The sequence below is a fragment of the Salvelinus namaycush genome, chromosome 10 (genome assembly GCF_016432855.1).
Source record: "Salvelinus namaycush isolate Seneca chromosome 10, SaNama_1.0, whole genome shotgun sequence".
Lineage (NCBI taxonomy): Eukaryota > Metazoa > Chordata > Actinopteri > Salmoniformes > Salmonidae > Salvelinus > Salvelinus namaycush.
This window is the reverse complement of record NC_052316.1, coordinates 29,558,483-29,584,598: the sequence shown is the minus strand read 5'-3', so window position 1 is coordinate 29,584,598 and position 26,116 is coordinate 29,558,483. Positions and strand designations below refer to the sequence as shown.

At 45.7% G+C, this 26,116-nt stretch overlaps 1 protein-coding gene across 4 annotated transcripts; it reads right to left on the bottom strand.

Annotated features, from left to right (window-relative positions):
- Positions 1-888: 888 nt before the first annotated feature.
- LOC120054946 (dynamin-2-like) lies at positions 889-24,909 on the bottom strand. 4 transcript variants are annotated; one of them, XM_039002713.1, is made up of 23 exons: positions 24,630-24,909; positions 24,119-24,361; positions 19,238-19,311; positions 18,703-18,852; positions 18,509-18,588; positions 18,287-18,410; positions 18,020-18,118; positions 17,408-17,568; positions 17,168-17,310; positions 16,930-17,065; positions 16,771-16,838; positions 16,534-16,672; positions 16,328-16,414; positions 16,158-16,228; positions 15,987-16,038; positions 15,740-15,766; positions 14,314-14,427; positions 6,468-6,577; positions 4,216-4,327; positions 3,071-3,235; positions 2,601-2,839; positions 2,328-2,522; positions 889-1,396 (listed from the first exon to the last, which is right to left on the bottom strand). In XM_039002713.1, the coding sequence occupies exons 2-23, from the start codon at positions 24,331-24,333 to the stop codon at positions 1,357-1,359; spliced, it is 2,601 nt and encodes an 866-aa protein (XP_038858641.1). In that variant the 5' UTR covers positions 24,334-24,361; positions 24,630-24,909; the 3' UTR covers positions 889-1,356. The 4 variants fall into 4 exon arrangements, with proteins under 4 accessions (XP_038858641.1, XP_038858642.1, XP_038858644.1 ...); XM_039002714.1 differs by lacking the exon at positions 15,740-15,766; XM_039002716.1 differs by lacking the exons at positions 889-1,396; positions 2,328-2,522; positions 2,601-2,839; positions 3,071-3,235; positions 6,468-6,577 and having other exon boundaries at positions 4,219-4,327.
- Between the last annotated feature and the right edge of the window lie 1,207 nt (positions 24,910-26,116).

Here is a 26,116-nt window from a genome sequence, read left to right as displayed (position 1 = left end):
GTATTTACACAATATTGTATATTTACACAAAGCTCACACATGGTAACACACACACACATTCCAACATTTGTAGACATTACCATATGTACAAAAGGGGAGGGGAGTGAAGGAGAGAGGAAGGAAGGAGAAAGAGGGGAGGGAAGGAAGGAGAGAGAGGAGGGAAAGAGAGAGCGCCAGCACACTGTATTACAGATTAGACAGCTCATTGACAAGATCTGGGTAAGAGTCTCCAGCAAAATGGTAGATTGTGGGAGTGACTACAGAGGATTCCCCAGGGAGGGAGGGAGATGGAAGGAAAGGGAGAGGGGAGGGAGAGAGGGGTGAGAGGGAGGGAGGGGTGAGAGGGAAGGAAAGGGGAGGGGAGAGAGGGAGGGGTGAGAGGGAAGGAGCGGGGTGAGAGGGGTGAGAGGGAAGGAGCGGGGTGAGAGGGAAGGGAGGGGAGGAAGGAAGGGAAGGAAAGAGGGAGGGAGAGGGAAGGAAAGGGAGGGGAGGGAGGGGAGAAAAGGGAGGGGGGAGGGAAGGAAAGGGAGGGGGGAGGAAGATGGAAGGAGAGAGGGAGGGAGATGGAAGGAAAGAGGGAGGGAGATGGAAGGAAGGGAAGGGGAGGAAAGAGAGAGGTAGGGAGATGGGAGGAAAGAGAGAGGTAGGGAGGAGGGAAGGGAAGGGAAGGAAAGAGAGGGGAGGGAGGAAGGGAAGGAAAGGAAAGAGAGGGGAGGGAAGGAAAGAGGGGAGGGGGGGAAGGGAAGGAAAGAGAGAGGGGAGGGAGGGAAGGGAAGGAAAGAGAGAGGGGAGGGAGGGAAGGGAAGGGAAGGAAAGAGGGGAGGGAAGGGAAAGAAAGAAAGAAAGAGGGGAGGGAGAGAAGGGAAGAAAGAGGGGAGGGAAGGGAAGAAAGAGGGGAGGGAGGAAGGGAAGAAAGAGGGGAGGGAAGGGAAGAAAGAGGGGAGGGAGGAAAGGAAAGGAGAGAGGGGAGGGAGGAAGAGCCAGCACACTGTATTACAGATTAGACAGCTCATTGACAAGATTTGGGTAAGAGTCTCCAGCAAAATGGTAGATTGATATTTGAGTTTAGAATGTGTAGAAATTATCAATATGGCAATGGCTTCAACTTGCCCTCCAATAGACTAGTAGAAATAGTCACCACATTGATTACACCTATCCAATCATTTCAGATCTTTGCAAGTGTCCGGGAGGTAGGGGATAGGAGAAGTGCCTCAGGGTTGTGGGATAGGGGTGCATTTGGGATTTGGCAAAGAAGTTAAAAAAGGCATTACAAAAAAAGTCATATAATCCATCTGATTGACATGACTGTATGATGTAGTTGTCCTATAAGAGGCATTGTTGTGTTGTGGGGAGGGGTCAGTGCAATGGTTTTGTGGGGACAGCTGGGGGGTGCCTCCTGGAAAGGGAAAGAGAAGAGAGACCATTACTGGACTAGCCTGTGCCCCAACAACCAAATGTTCAGCGTGACTGCCGCTTTTGGACGTTAACAAGGCGACACTCCATCTTAACTCCTCCTCCACATTTACTGGATTGGTTGAACAGTGCAGAAGAGAACCTCCCGACATTTTTTTTTATTAATTTTTTTTCGTCAAGACCAGTATGTAGGGGGATCTAGTTTCAGGCATTTCTACGCCTACTCCGTTAGATTACTACAGGACACACACTACAGTACATCCATCATACACATGTAGTATGTATTTAAAGTATTAGAGTACTCTACAATTCATACAAAGTTTTTTTAAATGATTAAAACAAAATAATACACTATAGATCTCCTAAAGAAAACAGTGTGCACTCAGGAGGAAAGTCCTGTTGAGAAATCAGTGAGCATTCCTGCTAGTGCTGACCAGGAAAGATCCCTGTGGAGACAAAGGAATCTTTTGGTGTGTGTGTGTACTGGCAGAGTGTTGCTGTGATGTGAAATAGGAGAAAAGGGCTTGTAATTTTCCTGGGATAGAGGTAGAGAAAAAGAGAGGGAGAGTTATGGAGTGAGTTAGGAAGGGGCTTGAGAGGGATGATGGGTGAGGCCCAAAAGAACTGTGGAGAGGAAATGAGGCAGAAAGAAAAAGAGACGGGCCAAAAGCAGGGGAGGAATGAGTGGAGGAGAGGGGAGACAGATATTGCATGAGGAAAAATGGAACGCAGTAGAACAAATCCATGCCAAGAGAAGTGAAGTTGAGAGAGAGAGGTGAGACAACGTTTGTAATATGGGGTTGATGCAGTTCAAATAACCTCCCTCTTTCTCTGCAGCCCAATGTTTGGCTCTGCACGCGCACAGAATTCCAACAAATAGCTAATGAATAAAATAACATCATCACCGTGGTTACCTGGGTACACTAGGGGGGGGTCTGATGAGTCCGGTGGGTGGAGACTGGGTGGTATCAGCGTGATTGCTGATTGGTCCATGGGGTGCAGCGCGGGAGGGGACTGGTGGGGCCATGGGGGCGGGGCCTCTGGTGGAGGGTGAGGCTCTAGGAGCAGCGGCTATACGCTTAGAAGCTATAGCTGTAGGACTGGGAGACCTGGAGGAGAATGGGGTTAGAGTTATGGTGTGTGTGTGTGTGTGTGCATGCACTCATATGTACACGTGTGTGTGTTACCTGCAGCTGGTCCCAGGGGCTCCATGCAGCCAGGAGGAGTCAACAGGAGGTGGTAGAGGAGTAGAGGAGGTGGAGGTAGAGATGTCTCCTATGATGGCCAGCGCCTCCTTCAGGGCAGAGTGAGTCCTCAGCACCTCCTCTCTCCTCTGCTCCTGTTCTGGAGACTCATCCATCAACACACACTTCTCTGCTAGAGAGTAGAGCTGCACCAGGAGATCACTACCAATATACAACTTCACCTGGGGAGGAGGAGAAAAGGAGGAGAGGGGGATGGAGGCACCACACAAAGCCATGGTTGTCTAAACATGTTTGTATATCTATATCACAACTGTTGTGTCATATGTTGTACAACCTGAGAGTGTACTAGTCTTATAGATCAGATTGCTAGGATAACAATGTGATTCTGTCCAGGTGTTATGAGATGTGATGAAGATGGTCTGGAACGCCCCCAGACAGACAGACAGTCTTACGTTATTGATCATGAGGTGCATGATAGTCTTGGGCATGAGGTCTCTGATGGCTTTGTAAACGATGTTCATGTAGGAGTCCACCAGGTTCCGTATGGTCTCTACCTGACGCTCCAACTGAGGGTCCATAGAGAAACTATCACTAGAACCACTACACTCCCCATCCACCTGGTAAGAGAGAGAGGGAGGGTTGGAGAGAGGGAGGGAGGGATGGATGGAGAGAGGGAGGGAAAAGAGTGGGGGAGAGAGGTGGCTGTTAGTGGTGTAATTTGTCATGGCTGCTGTAAGGTACAGTATATTGCATTGGCAACATGGAAAGTTCCTTAACCTAAAAGCTTTTTTGAATTGAATTGATGGACAAAAATGAGTGGGAGAAGAGAAAAGAGAGAGGGGAGATGATGGAAAGGAGATGAGGGGAGGGGGTTAGAGAAGAGGGAAGGAGACAAGGGGAGGGGGTTAGAGGAGAGGGAAGGGGCAAGGAGACAAGGGCAGGGGGTTAGAGGAGAGGGAAGGGGCAAGGAGACAAGGGGAGGGGGTTAGAGAAGAGGGAAGGGGGTTAGAGAAGAGAGAAGGGGAAAGGAGACAAGGGGAGGAGGTTAGGGAAGGGGCAAGGAGACAAGGAGAGGGGGTTAGATGAGAGGGAAGGGAAGGAGAAAGGGGAGGGGGTTAGAGAATAGGGAAGGGAAGGAGACAAGGGGAGGGGGTTAGAGAAGGGGGAAGGAGAAAGGGAGGGGGTTAGAGAATAGGGAAGGGGGTTAGAGAATAGGGAAGGGAAGGAGACAAGGGGAGGGGGTTAGAGAAGAGGGAAGGGGAGCAGTGCTGATTAGAAACAGATCTGACATTTCTCGGAGTCTACACACGCACTCTCACACACACACACACACACACACACACACACACATAATGACATCACGGCCCAGGAATGCTGCTATGAGCAGCCAACAACAGGAGGGGAGGGCTTGTAGAGGGGACGAGATAGGAGAGAGGAGGGGCAGGGTAGCCAGGCAGAGGACATTTAGGGCAGGTGCAGGATATTGTCAGGGGGAAAGGTTAGAGGTTAGGGATCAGGGTAACAATATTCAGTTACTTTATAGATCATGGTTTAGGGTTAGAGGTCAGGGGTCAGGGGTTATGACTAGGGTACTCACAGTGACTTTCTCAGGATAGACTCCGGCCCTCAGCAGAGAAGCCTTCCAGCTGTCTAGCTCCTCCTGAGAGCTACACGCCAGCTCCAGGAACCTGTAGTCCTTATACACATTCCTACAATAACATTACATACGGTCAGCTACGTCAAACTACATTTCCCAGCCAGCAGCTTTAAAAAAACACCTATACCCAGCTCCCGGAACCTATAGGTCTTATATACAGTACCAGTCAAAAGTTTGGACATACCTACTCATTCAAGAGTTGTTCTTTATTTGTACTATTTCCATCATTGTACAATAATAGCAAAGACATCAAAAATTATGAAATAACACATATGGAATCATGTAGTAACCAAAAAAGTGTTAAACAATTCTAAATATATTTTATATTTGAGATTATTCAAAGTAGCCACCCTTTGCATTGACAGCTTTGCACACTCTTGGCATTCTCTCAACCAGCTTCATGAGGTAGTCACCTGGAATGCATTTCAATTAACAGGTGTGCCTTGTTAATTTGTGGAATTTCTTTCCTTCTTAATGCTTTTGAACCAATCAGTTGAGTTGTGACAAGGTAGGGGGGTATACAGAAGATAGCCCTATTTGGTAAAAGACCAAGTCCAAACTATGGTAAGAACAGATTGAATAAGCAACGAGAAACAACAGTCCATCATTACTTTGCGACATGCGGAAAATTTCAAGAACTTTGAAAGTTTCTTCAAGTGCAGTCGTAAAAACCATCAAGCGCTATGATGAAACTGGCTCTTGTGAGGACCGCCACAGGAAAGGAAGACCCAGAGTTACCTCTGCTGCAGAGGTTAAGTTCATTAGAGTTACCAGCCTCAGAAATTGCAGTCAAAATAAATGCTTCACAGAGTTCAAGTAACAGACATCTCAACATCAACTGTTCAGGAGAGACTGCATGCATCAGGCCTTCATGGTCGAATTGCTGCAAAGAAACCACTACTAAAGATCTAGTCTAGTTCCAACAATTATAACAGATACAGTCAAACAGTCACCTTGCTTTCGATGTTTGAGGTTGCATCCCATATGCATACACATGACTACAACATAGGTCTCACACAGGGCATGCTATGAGTGCTGGAAAACACCTATTCACACACAATGAATCTTTCGCTCTCTCATCTCCCCCTTTCTACTTCTCCACCTCCCCTCGCTCTCTCCCCCCCTCTGTCAGGGAGACGCCGCTGCGTCTGACAGTGGCAGGAATCTGGAGCTGTCTAAAGCCCATCTGTTAAAACACACATCTGTTAAACATTCTATTTGATCACTCTGTTGTTCCTCTCCTTTTGTTTCTCCCTCTCTCATGTTTTCTAAGCTGCCGTTGTTGGTGTGTGTGTTTGTCTGTCTCCAAACGAAGGCTGAGTGTTATGGAGAGCAGCCTCACCACATACAGTATCTCATGACATCTCAAGTGTCTGTATGCTAGGCAGGGCCTGGTCGATCCCTGGATGGTAGACCAGATGCTGCTGGAGATGTTGTTGGTCAGATGGCCAGAAGGGTTAGGTGTTAGGAGGGCCAGTCGGGGGCTCTCTCACTCCCACTCACTAACTCACTCAATGCGTTACAATGGCTGGATTGTAACCAGTTACCAAATCCCACTTTTTCCCTCTCCTTTTTCCTCGCTCAGTTCCGCTGTGTCCAGGGAGTTTCTCTCCTCTTGAGGAATTTTAGCATCTTTCTCCCTTTACCCTTTCACTCTCTCTCCCCCTGCCTTTAGATCAGGGACTTTCCTGAGGTTGTGATAAATGTCAGACGGACATACAGAGCACCGGGATCAGCACTCTGGACACAAAAGCATGCACACACACACAGACAGAGAAGGGGGAACAGGGGGCGCAGTAGGACACGCTTTGACACATTCCTGGCTGATCGCTCCCTCCCCTCCACTCACCCCACCCAGCCCTCTTTCTCTTTTCTTTCCCTCCTTCTTGTGGCGATCTGAGAAATAGTTTCCTAACAAGAACAGCCTCATCTCTGGTCCAGAACTCTGGCATTGAATAGCTGCTTAATGAGCCTGCCCTTGGTATACTATGGTCCACACAAACACACCCTACCCAGCCAGGTCCCACCCAGCTCAGCACTAGCCTGCTCAGTCCAGTAACCCACTGCTTCTCTCTGTCAGTGAGGAAGTCACAAAGTTAGGGTGTCAAAGTCCTGAACCTCACCCTCCATCTCTTTCAGATATGTCTGTCATAACCTTGTCTCATAAAACACCACTATAACCACACACACACCTCTGTTCGGTGTTGAAGATGGCGTAGGCATGTTTACTGGACATGAAGCTCTTCTCCACGTCTCTCAGCTTCAGGTTGTCCAACGGTAACATATACTTCTTCTCTTTCTCCTGGGCAGGGATGGAGGGAGAGAGACGGGGGAGGGAGAGAGACAGGGAGAGAGACGATGGAGGCAGGGAGACGGAGGGATGGAGGGAGAGAGACGGGGAGGGATGGAGAGAGAGAGACGGGGGAGGGAGAGAGATGTGGAGGGAGGGAGGATAGAAGAAGGGTTCATTCATTGATAGGTCTACTGTTCTGGTCAAAGCAGAAACAGCATGCAGAGAAAATATGCTGTATTATAAACTGGATGGTTCGAGCCTTGAATGCTGATTGGCAGACAGCGGTGGTATATCCATGTATTTTTACTGCTGTAATTACGTTGGTAAACGGTTTATAATATCAATAAGGAACCTCAGGGATTTGTAGTATATGGCCAATATACCACGGCTGAGGGCTGTGTCCAGGCAAGTGGTGGAAAAAGTACCCAATTGTCATACTTGAGTAAAAGTAAAGATACCTTCATAGAAAATGACTGAAGTAAAAGTGAATGTCACCCAGTAAAATATTTGGTTTTAAGTATACTATAAGTATTTGGTTTTAAGTATCAAGGTAAATGGAATTGCTAAAATATACTTAAGTATCAAAAGTAAAAGTATAAATCATTTCAAATTCCTTATATTAAGCAAACCAAACGGCACAATTTTCTTGTTATTTTTTTATTGACGGATAGCCAGGGGCACACTCCAACTCAGACAAAATTTACAAACGAAGCATTTATGTTTAGTTAATCCACCAGATCAGAGGCAGTAGGGATGACTAGGGATGTTCTCTTTATAAGTGTGTGAATTGGACCATTTTCCTGTAAAATGTAACAAGTACTTTTGGGTGTCAGGGAAAATGTATGGAGTAAAAATTACATTATTTTCTTTAGGAATGTAGTGAAATAAAACTTGTCAAAAACATAAATAGTAAAGTACAGATACCCTCAAAAACTACTTAAGTAGTACTTTAAAGTACTTTTACACCACTGGTCCAGGCACTCTGTGTTGTGCTTAAGAACAGCCCTTAGCCGTGGTATATTGGCCACACCCCCCCCCCCGGGCCGTATTGCTTAAGTATAGCATGGGGGGGAGGCGTCTTATTGGTTTGTTAACATTCTTCTCTATGGTGGAAACAGCAGAGAAACAGAGCTAGCTAGGATACATAAAGGGACTGGACTACTCTACATTACAGTGATGCGTTTGTGTGTGTGTGTTTAGGAGGGGAGGCATGAGTCTACACACTGTCATCATTAGAAGTTACGAACGAAAGTAAAAAGTTGGAGAAATGAAGCAAAACAGAGAGAATGACAGAAAATATATGGGGATAGTGGAAAATAATGGAGTGAGTGAGAGAAAAGGAGAGAATAAAACAGGGAAGGAAAAGTGAGTGAGATGAGGAAAGAGAACAAGATAGGGAGGGAAAGAAGCCATCCTACATGTGAAAGTCATTGCTCAAAGTGAAGCTCTAAAACAAAATTTCTCCATCCCCTCTCTTCTCCTCCCCTCGCTCTTCTCCACGTTTCTCTCGCCACCCTGCTCCCCTCTCTCTTCTCGTCCACCCTTCTCCTCCCCTCTCTTATCCTCTCCTCCACTCCACTCCCCCTTCCAGAGGGGCTATTCTCAGGAAGCCGCTACAGTAAAAAGTGGAGAGAGGAAGGATGGTAGGAGAGATGGAGAGAAGGGGGAAGATGGAGAAAGAGAGAGATGGAGGAGGGATGGAGAAAGGGATGAAGATATGGCCTAAAAAGGAGTGCCCCATTGAGCAGGAAAGGTAAAGATGAAAGAAGAAAAAAAGACTGAAAGGTGACAGTCTGTCTCACACACGCTAGTGTGTGTGTGTTGGTCTCTCCTGAACCCTGCAACTCTTCCTTCATTCCGCTCTATTTTTTCCAGAGGGGCCCACTTCCTGTTAGAAAGGCAGAAAAAAATACAGAGAGAGGCTGGCGCTCCGACAGACGACAGACATCTGGTACCGCTTGAGAAAGAGAGCGAGAGAGAGAGAGAGAGAAACTGCAGACCACTCCAAAGTTGATTCCCAAGGGTCCCAACAACCCATATATGGCGCCTCAGTCCCTCCCTTCTTCCATCCCTTTCCCCCCTTTTTTCGTTATGCCTTCACTAAGTGCACTGGCAGATCCCCAGTGGTGAGAGTGAATGTGCCACGTCGAGGCTGGATACTCGTTTGCTCGGACGCAGCCCCTCAGATCCCCGGCACACACTGGACCGGGCCGAGACGCGACCAGAACAGGACCCAGATCAATAGAAGAGGACAGCCAGTGTGTGTGCGTGCACATGCGTGCGACCCCGTCACCCTTCACTCAGGTCGAGAAAGGGGAGGAGACATTGAGAATCCTTTAACCAGTTTGTCAACGAAACCTTTGGATGGGTGAAAAACAAGACAAAAGAAAGGAATGAGAGAAGATAAAACAGAGAGGAGACATGAAGAATCTTTCTACTCTTCCAACACTTCGGAGATGAAAAAGCAAAGAGAAACAAACGGAGAGAAAGACATAGAAGGAGAGAAGAGAGAGAGAGAGAAGAAGGAGAGGAGAGAGTGAGTCCTGTTCCGTCATCCCAGTGTTCAGACTACCTGTTCAGGGTCTTACTGGTGTACAGTAGTCTGCACATTGGTTAGACTGGGCAAGGAATGGCTTCCACCACTCTCTCTCAAAACACACACACACACACGAGCATATACACACACACGCATGCACATTCACACTGGGGACTAGATGTATGAGTTGGTCTTTGCTGTCTGCTACTACAGTACGTTGTTGTGCTGTTTGTGTTAGGAAAGCCTAGAGGCCTGTTATATTTGTAAGTAAGTGGTCGGTATGGTAGTATAGTGTGTGTGTGTGTGTGTGTGTGTGTGTGTGTGTGTGTGTGTGTCAGGCTGCTCATGGTGGATCATATATCAAAGATGCTCTATCTGAAACTGGGTCTCTCTGCAGACTCACTGTGTGATATAGCAAGCAGACCGGACAGACACACTACTGTGCTGTGGTAAAAGGCTGCAGGTGAGTCTGTAGATTATAATGGTTGGATGCTATATGGGAATGTGTATTTACAGTGTAATGTGAGTGTATGGGAATGTGTATGTACAGTGTAATGTGAGTGTATGGGAATGTGTATGTACAGTGTAATGTGAGTGTATGGGTGCTGTATGGGAATGTGTATGTACAGTGTAATGTGAGTGTATGGGTGCTGTATGGGACGTGTGTATAAGGTGAGTATGGGCGCAGGTCGTCTGTTTTTCCTCAGGCTGCACGTCAGGCAGGGAGAGAGGGAAGGAGGAATGTCTGTCTGTTTAATGTTATATAGAGATTATACACCGTTTAGTGTGTGGAGATTAGTGTGTATACATTGTTTAGATTAAACGTATGGAGGGTATCTATACTTGAGAGAATGTGAGCAGCAAATATGGGAGGGAGTTTGTGTTTGTGTGTGACTGGGTACAGCATGTGTGTTTATGTAAGGAAAATAAGTAACGGTGACCACACTGTCGTGAGACATGATTGAATGAGCTGAAGAAAAAGTAAGAGATCACAAGGGAGAGTGAGAAAGGGTGTCTGGTGGTCTGGCTAGGTGATCTGGATGTGTGGAAGAGTTGTGAGTGGGAGAAAGGGGACATGGAAGGGGGGGAGAACAGAGAGGAGGGGGGGGGTTGAAGTGAAGAAGCGGCCATGTGGGATTTCTCTAGCTAGATGTTGGAAGCTAAGCGGGTGTTTGGACTAAACCTTGAGTTCTCCAGCCAGGAATGTGTACAGGCCCAAAGAGACTGCCAATCAGAGAGAGGGAGGGAGGGAGAGAGGGAAAGGGAAAGGGAGAGAGACCCAGCAAGAGGGGGAATAGGAGGGAGAGAGCAGAAAAGAGGGAGGGAATCAGAGAAGGGCCAGAGAAAGAAAGAAAAAGAGAGGAAAAAGGGAGAGATAGGAATGGGGAAAGAAAAAAACATTTTGGGGAGGTGGAGAAAGTGGGTTCAAATATAGGAGACTTTGCGAGAGAGAAGCTTGGCCTGGGTCTGACTCGAGGAGTGTGTCTGAGGCCTACAGTGGTGTTGGGGCAGCATGCTGATGTAGCTGTGATAGTAAGGATAATTTATTACAGTGGACATCCCCCCCTCACTGAGACAAACACACATACTGTAGGCACATGGAGAGAGTACAGGGCTCCAACAGTAGTCAACCCTGTTGCCCTTTGGATAAGAAAGAGTTCTGATTACCATTTCACCATAGATTATTACCCCTTTCCCAGCATACCTGTAACTACACTGTGTAGTAATGTGTAATATTGTGAAATAGAAGGCAGAGCAAAGGGGCACTAGAACCTCCTGTACCAGCCAGGCTAGTAGTAGTTCTCCTATCAGTAGTGTTGTCAGAGACACTGCTGTTAGACGAGACTGTGTTATTTAGATCATTGTTGCCATCATACCCCTGTGAAAGGAACGTGATGAGTAACAATAAATGAATGATTAAGGAGATGTGTGTGTTGGTTTGGCTTGGGGCAGCTCCAGCTGTGTCAGAGTGAACTCCTCCAAATGCCTCAACTCCCAGAGGAGGAAGAGGGGGAGGAAGAAAGAGGGGGAGCAGGGGGAAGAGTGGACAGAGAGAGGGAGGAATAGAGAGGAAGAGGGGGAGCAGGGGGAAGAGTGGACAGAGAGAGGGAGGAATAGAGAGGAAGAGGGGGAGCAGGGGGAAGAGTAGACAGAGAGAGGGAGGAATAGAGAGGAAGAGGGGGAGCAGGGGAAGAGTGGACAGAGAGAGGGAGGAAGAGGGGGAGCAGGGGGAAGAGTGGACAGAGAGAGGGAGGAAGAGAGAGGAAGAGGGGGAGCAGGGGGAAGAGTGGACAGAGAGAAGGAGGAAGAGAGAGGGGGAGCAGGAGGAAGAGTGGACAGAGAGGAAGAGGGGGAGCAGGGGGAAGAGTGGACAGAGAGAGGGAGGAATAGAGAGGAAGAGGGGGAGCAGGGGGAAGAGTGGACAGAGAGAGGGAGGAATAGAGAGGAAGAGGGGGAGCAGGGGGAAGAGTGGACAGAGAGAGGGAGGAATAGAGAGGAAGAGGGGGAGCAGGGGGAAGAGTGGACAGAGGGAGGGAGGAAGAGAGAGGGGGAGCAGGGGGAAGAGTGGACAGAGAGAGGGAGGAAGAGAGAGGAAGAGGGGAAGCAGGGGGAAGAGTGGACAGAGAGAGGGAGGAATAGAGAGGAAGAGGGGGAGCAGGAGGAAGAGTGGACAGAGAGAGGGAGGAATAGAGAGGGAGAGAGGTATGGTGGGGAATAGAGGGGCTTAGTTGAAGTAGTATTGGGCCAGCTCTGTACTTGAGAGGTATGGTGGGGAATAGAGGGGCTTAGTTGAAGTAGTATTGGGCCAGCTCTGTACTTACATGTGTGCATTTGAGTTACCTAAGTTACAGGCCAGCCCATCACAAAACACACACACCAACAAACACAGTCTGTGGACCTCATGAGCGAGCAGTGCTGTGCTAGGCTGAGAGAGTGTTGTGGTGTGTCTGCCTGTCTACACTTGCTGTGCAGACCTTCCTATCCTGTACAGCAGGCACAGACAGGCAGACAGATGGCAGCCCCGCTGACCCACGGACCAACCACATCGCACCTACAGCTTGACGGACAGCTCCCAGAGCCAATCCTAGCCAGTATACCCCAGACTTCCTGCTTGATGATGATGGTGATGACTCAAACCCCAGCTGCCCATGTCTTTCCTACATTCCCTGTATTAGACTCTCCCTTCCCCTACTGCAGAAGACAGTAGTATTTGGAGTTATTTTGTAGCTAACAGAAATGTATGTGTAATAAATGTGTGTGTGTTGGTCTGGGGTACTCAGGTGTGTATTTTGTCCAGCCTCTACTATAGGGCTGGGAATCGCCAGGGACCTCATAATAAGATATTATTACAATAGTTAGGTGCCGATACGGTATTGCGATTCTCACGATTCTATATGTGTTGCGATTCGATACTGTGATTTTATTATGATTCGATGTTCCAAACATATTGCTCACTATATTACTCACAGTACCTTCAGAAAGTATTCATACCCATTGACTTATTTCACACTGTTGTTACAGCCTGAATTCAAACTTGATTAAATATGTTTTTTTTTCTCACCCATCTACACACAATACCCCACAATGACAAAGTGAAAACATGTTTTTAGAATTTTTGGCAAATTAAATACAGAAATATGTATTTTATATAAATATTCAACCCCCTGAATCAATACATGTTAGAATCGCCTTTGGCAGCGATTACAGCTGAGAGTCTTTCTGGGTAAGTCTCTATGAGCTTTTCACACCTGGATTGTACAATATTTGCACATTATTATAAAATAATTCTTCAAGCTCTGTCAAGTTGGTTGTTGATCATTGCTAGACAGCCATTTTCAAGTCTAGCCATAGATTTTCAAGACAATTTAAGTCAAAACTGTAACAAGAACACTCAGCAACATTCAATGTTGTCTTATTGAACAACTCCAGCGTATATTTAGCCTTGTGCTTCAGGTTATTGTCCTTCTGTAAAGGTCCTTGCCGATGACAAGCATACCCATAACATGATTCAGCCACCACCATGCTTGAAAATATAAAGAGTAGTACTCAGTGATGCGTTGTGTTGGATTTTCCCCCAACATAACGCTTTGTATTCAGGACATATAGTTCATATCTTTGCCACATTTCTTGCATTTTTACTTTAGTGCCTAATTGCAAACAGGATGCATGTTTTGGAATATTTTTTATTCTATTCAGGCTTCCTTCTTTTCACTGTCATTTAGGTTAGTATTGTGGAATAACTACAATGTTGTTGATCAATCCTTAGCTTTTTCCTATCACTGCCATTAAACTCCAACTCCTCATGGTGAAATACCTGAGCGGTTTCCTTCCTCTCCGGCAACGGAGTTAGGAAGGATGCTTGTATCTTTGTAGTGACTGGGTGTACTGATGCACCATCCAAAGTGTAATTAATAACTTCACCATGCTCAAAGGGTTATTTAATGTCTGCTTTTTTTTCTTTACCATCTACCAATAATTTTCCTTCTTTGCGAGACATTGGAAAACCTCCCTGGACTTGTGGTTGAATCTGTGTTTGAAATTCACTGCTCGACTGAGGGACCTTACAAATAATTGTATGTGTGGGGTACAGAGATCAGGTAAATCATGTTAAACACTATTATTGCACACAAAGTGAGTCCATGCAACTCATTATGTGACTTGTTAAGCAAATTCCTACTCCTGAACTTATTTAGGCTTGCAATAACAAGACATTTCAGCTTTTCATTTTGAAATCATTTCTAAAACATAATTCCACTTTGACATTATGGGGTATTGTGTGTTTATCAGTGACACAAAATCTAAATTTTATCAATTTTAAAGTGAAGCTTTAACACAACAAAGTGGAAAAAGTCAAGGGGTGTGAATACTTTCTGAAGGCAATGTTTGTCTACTGCAGCGGGACAAGAGAACCATGAGAACTAGTTTAGATCAGTCATAGAAATTTGTGTTGAAAAATAAATTGGCTCCCTATTTAAAAAGAAGATGGAAAACCACCTTTTTGGTACAAGTACAGCCAACTAGTGCAAAAATAATAATGCGATATTGTCAAAACGATACATCGTCAAAAAGAATATCCTGATATGCAACTGTGTCGATTTCCCCCCCCCCCCCCCCCCCCCATCACTACTCTACTAGTAAGCCTCAATAGTAAAGCTTTAGCAGCTTCAGTAGTCTCATCATCAGACCAGATCAGTGACTCTGTGCTCACCTCATCATCCTTGAACCAGGACAGGCTCTCAGCGGTCAGGACGAACCAGTACTCCTTTGCACCGCCCTTGATGATACTGATGTTGTTGACGGTCAGCCAGCCCTTACGGATGACCTGTGGAGAGATCTGAGGTCAGGGGTGATGTCAGGGGAGGGACTGAGAAGAGGTTTTAAGGTGGGAGGAATTAAAAGGATAGTTCACTCAGATTACAAAGTTACCTCATCTCATGGGTACAAAAGACAGTAGGCTATGAAGCCCTTACAGTATGTCAGCTAGCTAAGATCTGGGATTGTACTGTATGTCTACTTAGCTACAGCCCAGCATTAGAATTGTGCAGGTAAAACAATGTGTGTGATAAGTCCTGTTAGCATGTTGTAAATAGAAGAGTCAATATGTGGTCTGGGTGAACTATCCCTTTGAGCTGGGAGGTTTAGAGACAGAGAGGCAGGTGCTGTGGAGCTTAGCTTGAGAACAAGCGAGATGGTGGGATGATGTATCTTACATATGGGTCACAGTGTGGGAGAGAGCAGATATACTACATGCATACACAGATATCCATATACATACACAGATATCCATATACATACACAGATATCCATATACATACACAGATATCCATATACATACACAGATATCCATATACATGCACATAGATTGAGAGAGATATGTAATGCGTGCACAGAGGATCAGCTGTTGAGACAGAGGATCAGTTAGAAAATGGAAATGTCCCCTCACCCAGTCATTACATCACTAGTGGTCATTTCTGCCAAGTCCTTTACCACATTTCTCTGACCAATACAAAGCGAAATAAAGAGTATGAGGGGAATAAACATTAGAAATGATAGACATTGACGGTACGCTATGGTAAAATAGTACCAAGAAATAGTCCCAGAGAAAAACAACTGTTGAAGAACTGTGGGAGAGAGAAACTGTGAGCTCAGTGATGAGACTGAGTGAGAGAGCAGTGAGGAGGACAGGAAGGAGGAAAAGAGAAGACAAAGGAAGAAAAAGAGCTGACGGCTAAAAGCCGACAGATTTGGACAGAGGATGAAAGAGAGGAGGAAGTGAGAGAAAGGGGGATGAGGCAGTGACACACATACACACAAACTGATGTAGCTGTCCCTAGTGTTTGTATTTATTGAGTGACCAGACAGCTGCGCTTGGATCTGAGAAACCCGAGCCAAGTTTACAACTCAGCGCCATTTTGTGCTGCTTACACACACACACAGAGAGAGAGAGAGAGAGGAGCAGGGAGAGGGCCAGAGTGCAGTCTGTGGAAAGACGGTGGAAAAGAGAGCAGTGAAGCTGTGGGTTAGAGAGGTTGGTGAAGGAGGCAACCAGTGAGAGGTACAAACAGTGTCTCAGTAGGAGGCAGCCATGAGTCAGCAGTGAGGGTTTAGCCTTACAGAGACTGGACTACTCATACTATTAGACTGGAGACTGGTTGCACACCCTGTAACAGGAGAGAGGAGAGAACAGGGAGGTTAGGATGGAGCAGACACTGTGTGCCCAGGCAGGTTCAGCTGCTCTTCCTACATACAGTAAACCTCCACATCAGCTGCCATTCCAGGTGTACATTTGTTAACTTCTCATAACACACGTATTAGCATCAGATAATAAAACCTAAGACATTCATTACCTGAGATAAAGTAACTAAGCTATGTGAAACTCACCTGGTTTCCTGCAATGCTCTTCTTATTAGTCTGAGCGCTCCTCTGCTGCGCACTGGGACACACACACACACAGTCAGTCACTCTCCCATCAGACAATTTTTCTTCATTTAATCATCATCATGTCCAACCCACATATGATGATGACCAGAAAACATAGACAGGGAAACTCACTTAGCGAAGCCAATGAAGTCCTCATGGTTAGTGTTGATGTAGGCCACCTGTACATCGATTAGCAGCAGGACCTGTACAGAGAACACACACACACACCGTCACTATATTTTATGGTTGGGGTGTGTGTGTGTGTGTGTGTGTGTGTGTGTGTGTGAGAGAGAGAGAGAGACCTGGTCTTTAGCTCGACTCTCTCTGTCTCGGATGTTTGTGGTAACAATTCTCTCCGTCTCCTCTCGCAGTCTTGGAAAGGAACCCAACTAGAGACAAGAAATAACAAGAGATATGATGGTGGAATTACTGTCACACACACACACACACACACACACACACACAGCGGTGGTTACACACACACACACACACACACAGCGGTGGTTACCTTGGTGGTGCATTGGCGTACAGTGTTGATCAGCTCCTGGATGACCATGTCCACACATTTAATACAGGGACCCTTCAGCTTGATTATCTGTCTCTTCACTATGGCCTCAAACGCCTGGTCTGGAGTAAACAAGCCTGTCCTAGATACAGAGAGACAGACAGACACAGAGACAGAAATAGGAGTGGTGAAATAGACCATTGAGCCCAACAAAGCATGTATCCCCTCTGACACACACACCTGATGCCGTGAATGTTCTTGATGGCATAGCTGATCTCCCGCCGCAACTCCCTCTCATCAAATTCCATCTGAAGATACAAACACGCACACACCCAAAGTAAGACGTGACACACACTGAGCGAAAGCTGGTGAGACACACACACACACCCCCAGGCTGACCTTGACCAGTTCGAAGGGGAAGCGTTCGTGGAATATGCGGTTGATCTTGGCTCCTCCTGACAGTTCTTTAGTGTCCACCTGGTCTCCTGAGCCCTCAATACGCTTCTCAAAGTCTGCTGCAAACTGCTGCATCAGCCTGCACACACATCAATAGAGCGTTGTGTATTATGTTAGCTGTGTGTGTGTGTGTGTGTGTGTGTGTGTGTGTGTGTGTGTGTGTGTGTGTGTGTGTACTAACAGTAGTAGGGCCTTTGTCTTGCGTGCTGGGTCGTCAGCTCTGTAGTGTTTGTACTCCTCAGCCTCTTTATCCAGCGCTAGGAGCTGGCTCTGGAGACAACTGCGGAACACTGGCAGACAGTCTCGGATGTGATTGGTCAGTTGCTGTAGAGAGAGTTAGAGACACACACACAAACAATAAAGAAAAAGCTGATTTGAACAGTTATCTGGTCAACACGTATCAGTGTATGTTCTTGTGTACCTGGTTCAGGACTCTCTGTAGGTAGGGGGTACCCATGCTGTCAGCCATGTGTCTGTATGCAGGGTGAGACAGGAAGAACTTCCTCTCTGCAGCCAGAGCTGCCTTAATGTCCTTCCTCCCATCAATGTCCTTCTGACTACGATTCACAACCCCGATATAACCTGGAGAGGAGAGAGTAAGCTGTCTCCATGCATTACACATCACTACATCTCTGGATGCAGGATTCAGAGGTCATCTGATTTCAGCAGGCCAGCAGAGGTTCGAGGCAGTTCAACTCTAACTTGCTACTGTAACAGCAGTACTAACAGTAGGCTCCATGTATAATGTATTACCTGAAGGATCAAGCATGACCCTGCACCTGGCACAGCTTTACCCAGCCAGCCTAGACCCTGACCCCCCCCACACACACACACATACACACACTCCCAGGGCAGGCTGGCACTGATTGTAATACTGTAACTCAACCCGTGAGCTCAGCTCAGCATGGCAGGAGGACATCAAGCCTCCATTTCAAAACTTACCTCAGCCTGGTCACGGCTGATGTTATGGGAACATTATTGGGATGTTAGGGGAACATTATGGGGAACATTATGGTAATAAAACCCCATGTACCTCTGCGTAGTGGCAGTAACCTGTTCTCCAGTATGTGCCGGGCATCCGTTCCCTCGTCCATCAGATCCAACTTAGTGATCACCCCTATGGTCCGCAGGCCTGGTGGAAAACAATGAAAAAGAAAGTCAAACAGTACCCATGTTATATTCACTTCCAAAGTACTGATTATTTTGACCATTGAAAAAAGAATGAAGAAATAATGCTATTTCTATGATTTGGACCATGTGAAAAGGTGCTGGGGGAGACGTTCTGTCCTTCTGGTCTCACCCTGAGGGTCCACATCCTTGGCCAGTTTGAGAGCGTCGGAGTTGGCCAGGTCCATGTTAGCTGGAGTCACAGCCAAGACCAGACAGTTGTCTTTACAGATAAACTGCATGATCATGTCCCTCACCTGGGGAACAAATACAATACAACTTGATTTATGAAAGAAGGAGAAGGGTGGGAGAAATTATCTTATAATATTAGTTCAATTGTACTGATGTGTCTGACCTGGTACTCTATATCAGCCGGCTGGTCTCCTACAGGCACTTTGGTAATGCCAGGCAGATCCACCAGGGTTAGGTTCAACACTGAGGACAAACAGACACACATATTTATGCATTGAAGCATCCGGTTTAGGTTGAGATGCAGGGTGTGTTACCATGTGGGGAGTGTGTAAGAGTAGTACACTGTGGTGTGTGTACCGTGAGGGGAATAAACTCGTAGGTTGATGGGGACAGGAGAGACGCCCTTATTGGTTCCAGTGAGTCTCACAGTCTCTGCTTCGATCTCCTGGCGAACTTCCTGAAAGTCTGAAAACATCTTCCCCTTACAGTGGAGAAACTCTGCATACTCTACAGAGATAGAGGGGTGGGAGAGAAAGAGAGAGAGATGCCCATTTCACACAGACATTAAATATATTATACCAATCGTCTTCGGACACATACGTCAGGCGTCAGATATCTAGTCTAGTTTGTATATATGACATCATTGCTGTATCTGCACTACACAGATAACAAACCCTGGAGCTTAGGGGAACAGAGCAGTATGGTGTGTCTCCTATAGTTGTGTACAATTAACAGCGTTCCATAATTGTCCCTGAAGACAGACAGACAGGGAGTCACATCTACACACAGTGACAGAAGTTTAATGTGATGTATCCTACAGTTATAGACTTATTTGTCGTGTGTGTGTGTGTGTGTGTGTGTGTGTGTGTGTGTGTGTGTGTGTGTGTGTTACCTGTGCTGGCAGAGATAAGCTGGAGGACCAAGGGTCTGCGGGTGACGATGCCAGAACCCCGGGGGAGGAAGTCCCTGAGAGGAGAGGAAGAGAAAGGGGATAGAGGAATAGAAGAGTCAGGAGATGAAAGACTGACCCCCTCAGGCATCTGTCTCACTGCCAAACAACAGATACACAGTGTGTCTGTGTATTAGCTCTATAGAGGAAGCTCCACTCTCAGAGGCACAATGCCAGGGCAGTCAGAGGCTCAGAGCCAATGCACACTTGGCCAAGTCGAGCCAGCACATTTTATCAGAGCCTGAAATACTAGACCGGCTCACTCAACCTCACCATCTTTACTACTGCTACAACACTTATTTGTGGAGGGCTTACATACCGGTATAGGTTTTTCCAGTGCAGGCAGGGGCATGTTCATTTATGTGTGATGACTAGGACACAGCTAGTGTAGGTTTGTTTTACTTTTAAAAGACAAGAGAAAGATGATATCAAGCACAACATTGGAACCTGAAGCATCTCTAATGTATTACAATAGCTCTACATACAATAGCTCTACATACAATAGCTCTACATACAATAGCTCTACATCTCAATGTCAAAACAAGCCCCCACTCAGGCTACAGTATCAAGTACAAAGCAATAATGGGTGGAAAACACGATGACGTATTTCTTGTCTTTCATTCCAACTTCAGAGTGCCACCTTTTCCCTGTTGTCCCGTTTTGTATTTATTTTACAGCATCCTACCTCCATTTATAATTCAGCTGTGACAACACAACATCCCTGGAGAGAGGAAGGACTGACACTCAGGGCAGGAGATACAGCTGGATTCAGCCTTCAGACATGAAGTCAGTGAGTCAGAGACAGAAAAGACTGATAAAGGGGACACATTCTGCCAAGGGGACGCTGCAGTGTTGTTGTTAGCCTGTTACTGTGGGAGTATGTCTGTGTGTCGTATGGCAGCAGAGAGAGTTTTCACCAGGTCAACAGCTCTCCAACTCTCCTCCAGTGTCAGTTGATAGGAAATGAATTAGAGGCTGCGTCATGCCTGTCTGAAAGAGGTCCTGCTTATATGTCAGTCAGTCAGTCAGTAAGGAGGAGACATCAAGCATCAGCACACAGAGGGAAGAAAGGAACACAATGCCCTCTTCAGTTCAGCTCTGTTAGCTCAATGACTGACTGAAAACTTTCTGACTGACTGCACGTGCTCTAAGGCATACTCTGTTCCCTGACCTCTCTCTGATTCCAGTCCTTCAGCACAGATCCAGTCCTCAGCAGGGAGCCTGCTAGATAAGCCACCAAGTGCTGGTCACTGTCACACAGCCATCACTCTCACACAGTCATATCAGGCATCCAGTAACCACTTCACTCTCCCATGCCAACAGTGGCGGTTGGTGCTGTTTAAATAAAAAATATATATACACTACCGTTCAAAGGTTTGAGTCACTTAGAAATGTCCTTGTTTTTGAAAGAAAAGCACATTTTTTGTTCATTAAAATAACATCAAATTGATCAGAAATACAGTGTAGACATTGTTAATGTTGTAAATGACTATTGTAGCTGGAAACGGCTGATTTTTTATGGAATATCTACATAGGCGTACAGAGGCCCATTATCAGCAACCATCATTCCTGTGTTCCAATGGAACGTTGTGTTAGCTAATCCAAGTTTATCATTTTAAAAGGCTAATTGATCATTAGAAAACCCTTTTGCAGTTATGTTAGCACAGCGGAAAACTGTTTTTTTGATTAAATATGCAATAAAACTGGCCTTCTTTAGACTAGTTGCGTATCTGGAGCAACAAAGCCTCCTTCACTCACGCCGCCAAACATACCCTCGTAAAACTGACTATCCTACCGATCCTCGACTTCGGCGATGTCATTTACAAAATAGCTTCCAATACTCTACTCAGCAAACTGGATGCAGTCTATCACAGTGCCATCCGTTTTGTCACCAAAGCCCCTTATACCACCCACCACTGCGACCTGTATGCTCTAGTCAGCTGGCCCTCACTACATATTCGTCGCCAGACCCACTGGCTCCAGGTCATCTATAAGTCTATGCTAGGTAAAGCTCCGCCTTATCTCAGCTCACTGGTCACGATAACACCCACCTGTAGCACGTGCAGGCCAAACCCGGATGACGCTGGGCCAATTGTGTGCCGCCCTATGGGACTCCCAATCACGGCCGGTTATGATACAGCCTGGTTTCGAACCAGGGTGTCTGTAGTGACGCCTCGAGCACTGAGATGCAGTGCCTTAGACCGCTGTGCCACTTGAGAGTCCAAAGATTTAAGATTAGGCAGGACACTTTTTTGGGGATGAGCATGGGCTTTTATTACAGCATATTAGATGACTGTCATTCATATTCCACTCACCCAGTTCAATGTAACAGTGATAGGTTTAGGCTACTACATGATACTCACATTTGCCCTATAACCATCATGAGGTTGCTACAATCATTATTCCAAACAGTTGCAAACAAGAGTTTCGATTGGACAAATTGAGGTTTATCCCCATTTCGTTCCGTTTAAGAAACGTTTTTCAACAGAATCGGCGGAATGAATACACAATTCACTTTCATAGCAGCCACATACAAACAGCATCATCACTTTGTTCGTTGTATAATTCTTTCTTGCATCTACGCACTCTCCTCCTCTCACCTTTTCCCTTCGTTTGTGGACTTCAGTGCACAACACAACATATGTCTGTGACCAGGCGAAAAACATTTCTTAAAACCAAACCGCTACACACAGCTTACATCGTTGTCACCATATTTGCGAACGTCATAGTCAACATGGCGACTAGTACTAACGCGTTAGTAAACCCGCTACAATCATGCAGTACAGTGTACAGGAAACAGAGTATGTGAGCGGAGCGTGCCCAATTTGACTGGAGCGCGGAACGAGATTCAAGAAGGCTGGAGCGGCGGCCTTCTCGCCCACTCCAATTTCGATCTAGTAGCGCTCACTTCACGAGCTCAGGGCAAGCCTGGCCCAGCATGCCTTTGTAGTCTACTTGTGTGCTGCTATAGCCCCTTGCTTTGGCTACTGTCATCGAGTTCACTAAATATTTTCAGAAAGAAACTGATAGAACACACAGGTGCTAAATCAAGGTGAATTACAAAGATGAGGACCAAGAGCACGAGAGGGAGTGCGGTGATGTAGTGTTCACCACTAAAGAATCATTGTGGGACCTGAAAATACACTTATCCCGAAAGGCCTGATGGTGTACTTACTACGTGCACATGCTAAAAGTAAGGAAAGAGTTGGGTAGATAACTAAGTGTGTCATTGTAGCAAAGTATTTTATTTTAAATCAGATCTCTTAAACAATGTTAATTTTGTTATATTATCTGTACAATAGGACATAGTTGATTTTGGCCCAATAGGCCTGGCATATTCCTACGTTCAAGGAGCTTTCCGTTTTGATTGGGTTATTTTGCCTAAAAACCTTTAGGCCTGCCTATATAAAAGATAAATAAAAAACTGCATCTCTGCCCAGCCTGGCAAGAGTGGCCTAAAGGGTGTTTAGCATCGCCAGTGGCTCTGCAAGTGCGGAAAGAATATTATCCGCTGCTGGCCTGCTCTCCAGGCACCATCGCATGAGCCTGAAGCCACAGACTGGCCAAACTGGTGTTTCTAAAAATTTATTAAAAAGGCACTTCCGTTTAATTTGTATTTAATTCTAAGTAAGTCACAGCCTATATGCGCAATGTATAGACTATAATGATTTAATACAACGAAATGTTGTTTAAATGCTGAGCGCTTTATGTCCCTACCAGCCTATTGTGTCGCACTCGCAAATGCTTCACAATGTATTTCTTTATAAGCTATAGCCTTGAAATAATTTAAATAATATAGACGAAATAATTAACTTTCGTTCCTTCTTAGGCTCCCTGTCTGGCTCCTGACCTATTTAGAGTGTTTATATGCTGTTTAATATGACATGTAGTCTATTTGAAATGTGTACTTCTTACATTCACCTTTTTATGTTTATTCAAATACTTTTCATTCAAATCCATATGCTTTGGTTTCAATACTTCAAAACCAAATGGTAGGTCCAGGTAGTCACAAAAAATAGATGGCTGTTGGTTAAATTGGGATTTTATGAATGGAGCGAATTTGGAGTGGCAGTTTTTTTCCCTCTGAGAGCGGAGCCGTTTTCAGTGGAGCGTTGGAAAGGACATGGAGCACCGGAACCGTGCACAACCACTGCTCCATGAGAAATGAGCGGGATTTCCAACTGCCCTCACATGCTCTGACAGCAAGCCGGTTAGCAGTTACACTGGTGGAGACTGCTGTTGCTGCTACTGCAGACCTTCATTGCAAAACAGTGTTTTAATCAGTTATTTTGTGACGTGAATAAATATTAAGTATAGTTTAATCTAAAAAGGATAACTTAAAATCTTTCACAGTTTTTATTTTTATGAAATTCACTGAGTAGGATGATCCTCCCCTTCCTCCTCTGAGGAGCCCCCACTTCATGCCAACCATACTGAGAAAGAAAAGGAGAGAATATTATTGTCTCCTCTCTCCTTCATCTGCTATGATCTGAAAACACTTGTTTACACATCATGCCTATTGTCACATAACTGAACTAATTTGTAACGATCAGCTGCTTCAAACGCAACTACCCTTGGCAGAGGTTTTAGTAAACAACCCATGCTAGCGCTCACTGAATAGGAGAGGGTGTCTGTCTGCAGTGTGCATTCATTTGGAGAGGTCAACTGTTGGGAACCATGAATCTCTACCAAACTCAAAACAGCCAGCATCTGAATAACCCATTATTGAATAACATCATGAATGGTTTCCTGCACATGAATGGTTCTGGTGCATTAGCTGATGTCTTATTGTTGATGATCACTAGCTAGGTCTGACTACCATACCTGCCCACAAAGTTCTCCAGGACAGAGCTCTTGCCTGCGCTCTGACCGCCAACGACAGCTATCTGCGGCAGGTCTAGGTTGCAGCTCTGGCCAATGGTGCTGAAGGCGTCCTGGAGCCTATTCACCAAGGGGATCAGATCCTCCATCCCCCGGTTGCCCATGGCGACAGTGCCCGTCCGACTGTCAACCACCTGAATTTGTACAGACAACACCATCCGGACCGAACTTTCTGGTTCGGTTAACCTGGGAAGAATGACATAATTGTGGACAAGCAAATTTGCCAAATTTCCAAGAATAAATGAAGGCATTAAAAAATAATGTTATTTGGGATATTTTGATAGCTGAGCTGACAACCAGTGAGCTAGCTATTGTAGCTATCGCAGGGCTAACAACTTCCAGTGAGTGCTGGCCCTGGTTGATGTTTATTGAATCGGCATGCCAGTAAAACAAATAGTAAGTTTTTATATGTATAAATTATTTCTAGTTTTTTAGCTAGCGGCTTTCTGGATACCTGGTAGTCGGTCTAAAAATCCGTTTTCTCTCTTGTCTTGCTGGTAACGTTAGCAATGGTACTGTCAAATCCAACTTGGGACCGCCGTGGTCCAGTGCCGTGTGATCCAAACGCAAGTTACCGTGTGATACCGTGTTTAATATTTACTTCCTGTTGGAAAAGACGATTCCAAAAAGTCAAAGAGAGAATCGTGTAGGTAACATTTCCTCCGGTGGACTTTGAGTCTGATTCGACACGGTTAAGCCAGTGAAACAACTCGATGACAATTTGATCAATTTGACAGCTAACGGGTCTCTCTGCGCATGCGTACAAATCTGTGCAGGAGTTGCCAGATAGTCTGCACGCCCATTCATAGCTGTTAACAGAACAGATGGCCAGTTATAATATTGATTTTGCTTGACAGACAGGTAATATTCCCCGCCTCCAGCCCAGGCCTATTTAAATCACACCCACCTCGCAGTAACTGTCTCTCTTGTCCATGTAGTCTGGAGACTGTAACCATGCCACACGATTCATCTACTGTAAATAACACGGCTGCATTCTTTGGCAGTGAGAGAGAGTATGTGTGAGTGCGAGGCAGTGCTGTATAAAATCAGCTGTGGGTAGGGGGATCTTTATGCAAAAGATTTCAGATGAAAATCTGCCAGAAAAAAATATATATTCTAAAATATCTTGAAACCAACTATAAGCATATCACTCCAGGGTTCATCATCAATAAACACCAGAGAAAAGTTTGAGAATAAAACATTTATGGATTCTGTTGGGACCAAGTACACAGAACAAAAATATAAACCCAACATGTAAAGTGTTGGTCCCATGTTTCATGAGCTGAAATAAAAGATCAGGGGATTTTTCCATACGCACAAAAAATATTTATCTAAAATTTTGTGAACAAATTTGTTTACATCCCTGTTAGTGAGTTTTGCCAAGATAATCCATCCACCTGACAGGTGTGGCATATCAAGAAGCTGATTAAACAGCATGATCATTACACAGGTGCACCTTGTGCTGGGGGACAAAAAATGGCCACTCTAAAATGTGCAGTTGTCACAAAACACAATGCCACAGATGTCTCAAGTTAAGGGAGCGTGCAATTGGCATGTTGACTGCAGGAATGTCCACCAGAGACGTTGCCAGATAATTTAATGTTAATTTCTCTACTATAAGCCACCTCCAATGTCATTTTAGAGAATTTGGCAGTACTTCCAACCGGCCTCACACCTGCAGACCACATGTAACCACACCAGACCCTCCACAACCGGCTTCTTCACCTGCGGGATCGTGGGTTTGCATAACCGAATAATTTCTGCAGTCAGAAACCATATCTGAGAAGTTCATCTGTGTACTCGTCATCCTCACCAGGGTCTTGACCTGACTGCAGTTCAGCATCGTAACAGACTTCTGTGAGCAAATGCTCACCTTGGATGGCCACCGGCACGCTCTTCATGGATGAATCCCAGTTTCAACTGTACCGGGCAGATGGCAGA

Coding starts and splice junctions, on each gene's coding strand:
- LOC120054946 (XM_039002713.1), bottom strand. CDS start 24,333: ATGGTGTTGTCTGTACAAATTCAGGTGGTTGACAGTCGGACGGGCACT. Junction 19,312..24,118: donor CTGGAGAACTTTGTGGGCAG/GTATGGTAGTCA, acceptor CTCTCCTCTCAG/GGACTTCCTCCCCCGGGGTT. Junction 2,523..2,600: donor GCCCCTGGGACCAGCTGCAG/GTAACACACACA, acceptor ATTCTCCTCCAG/GTCTCCCAGTCCTACAGCTA.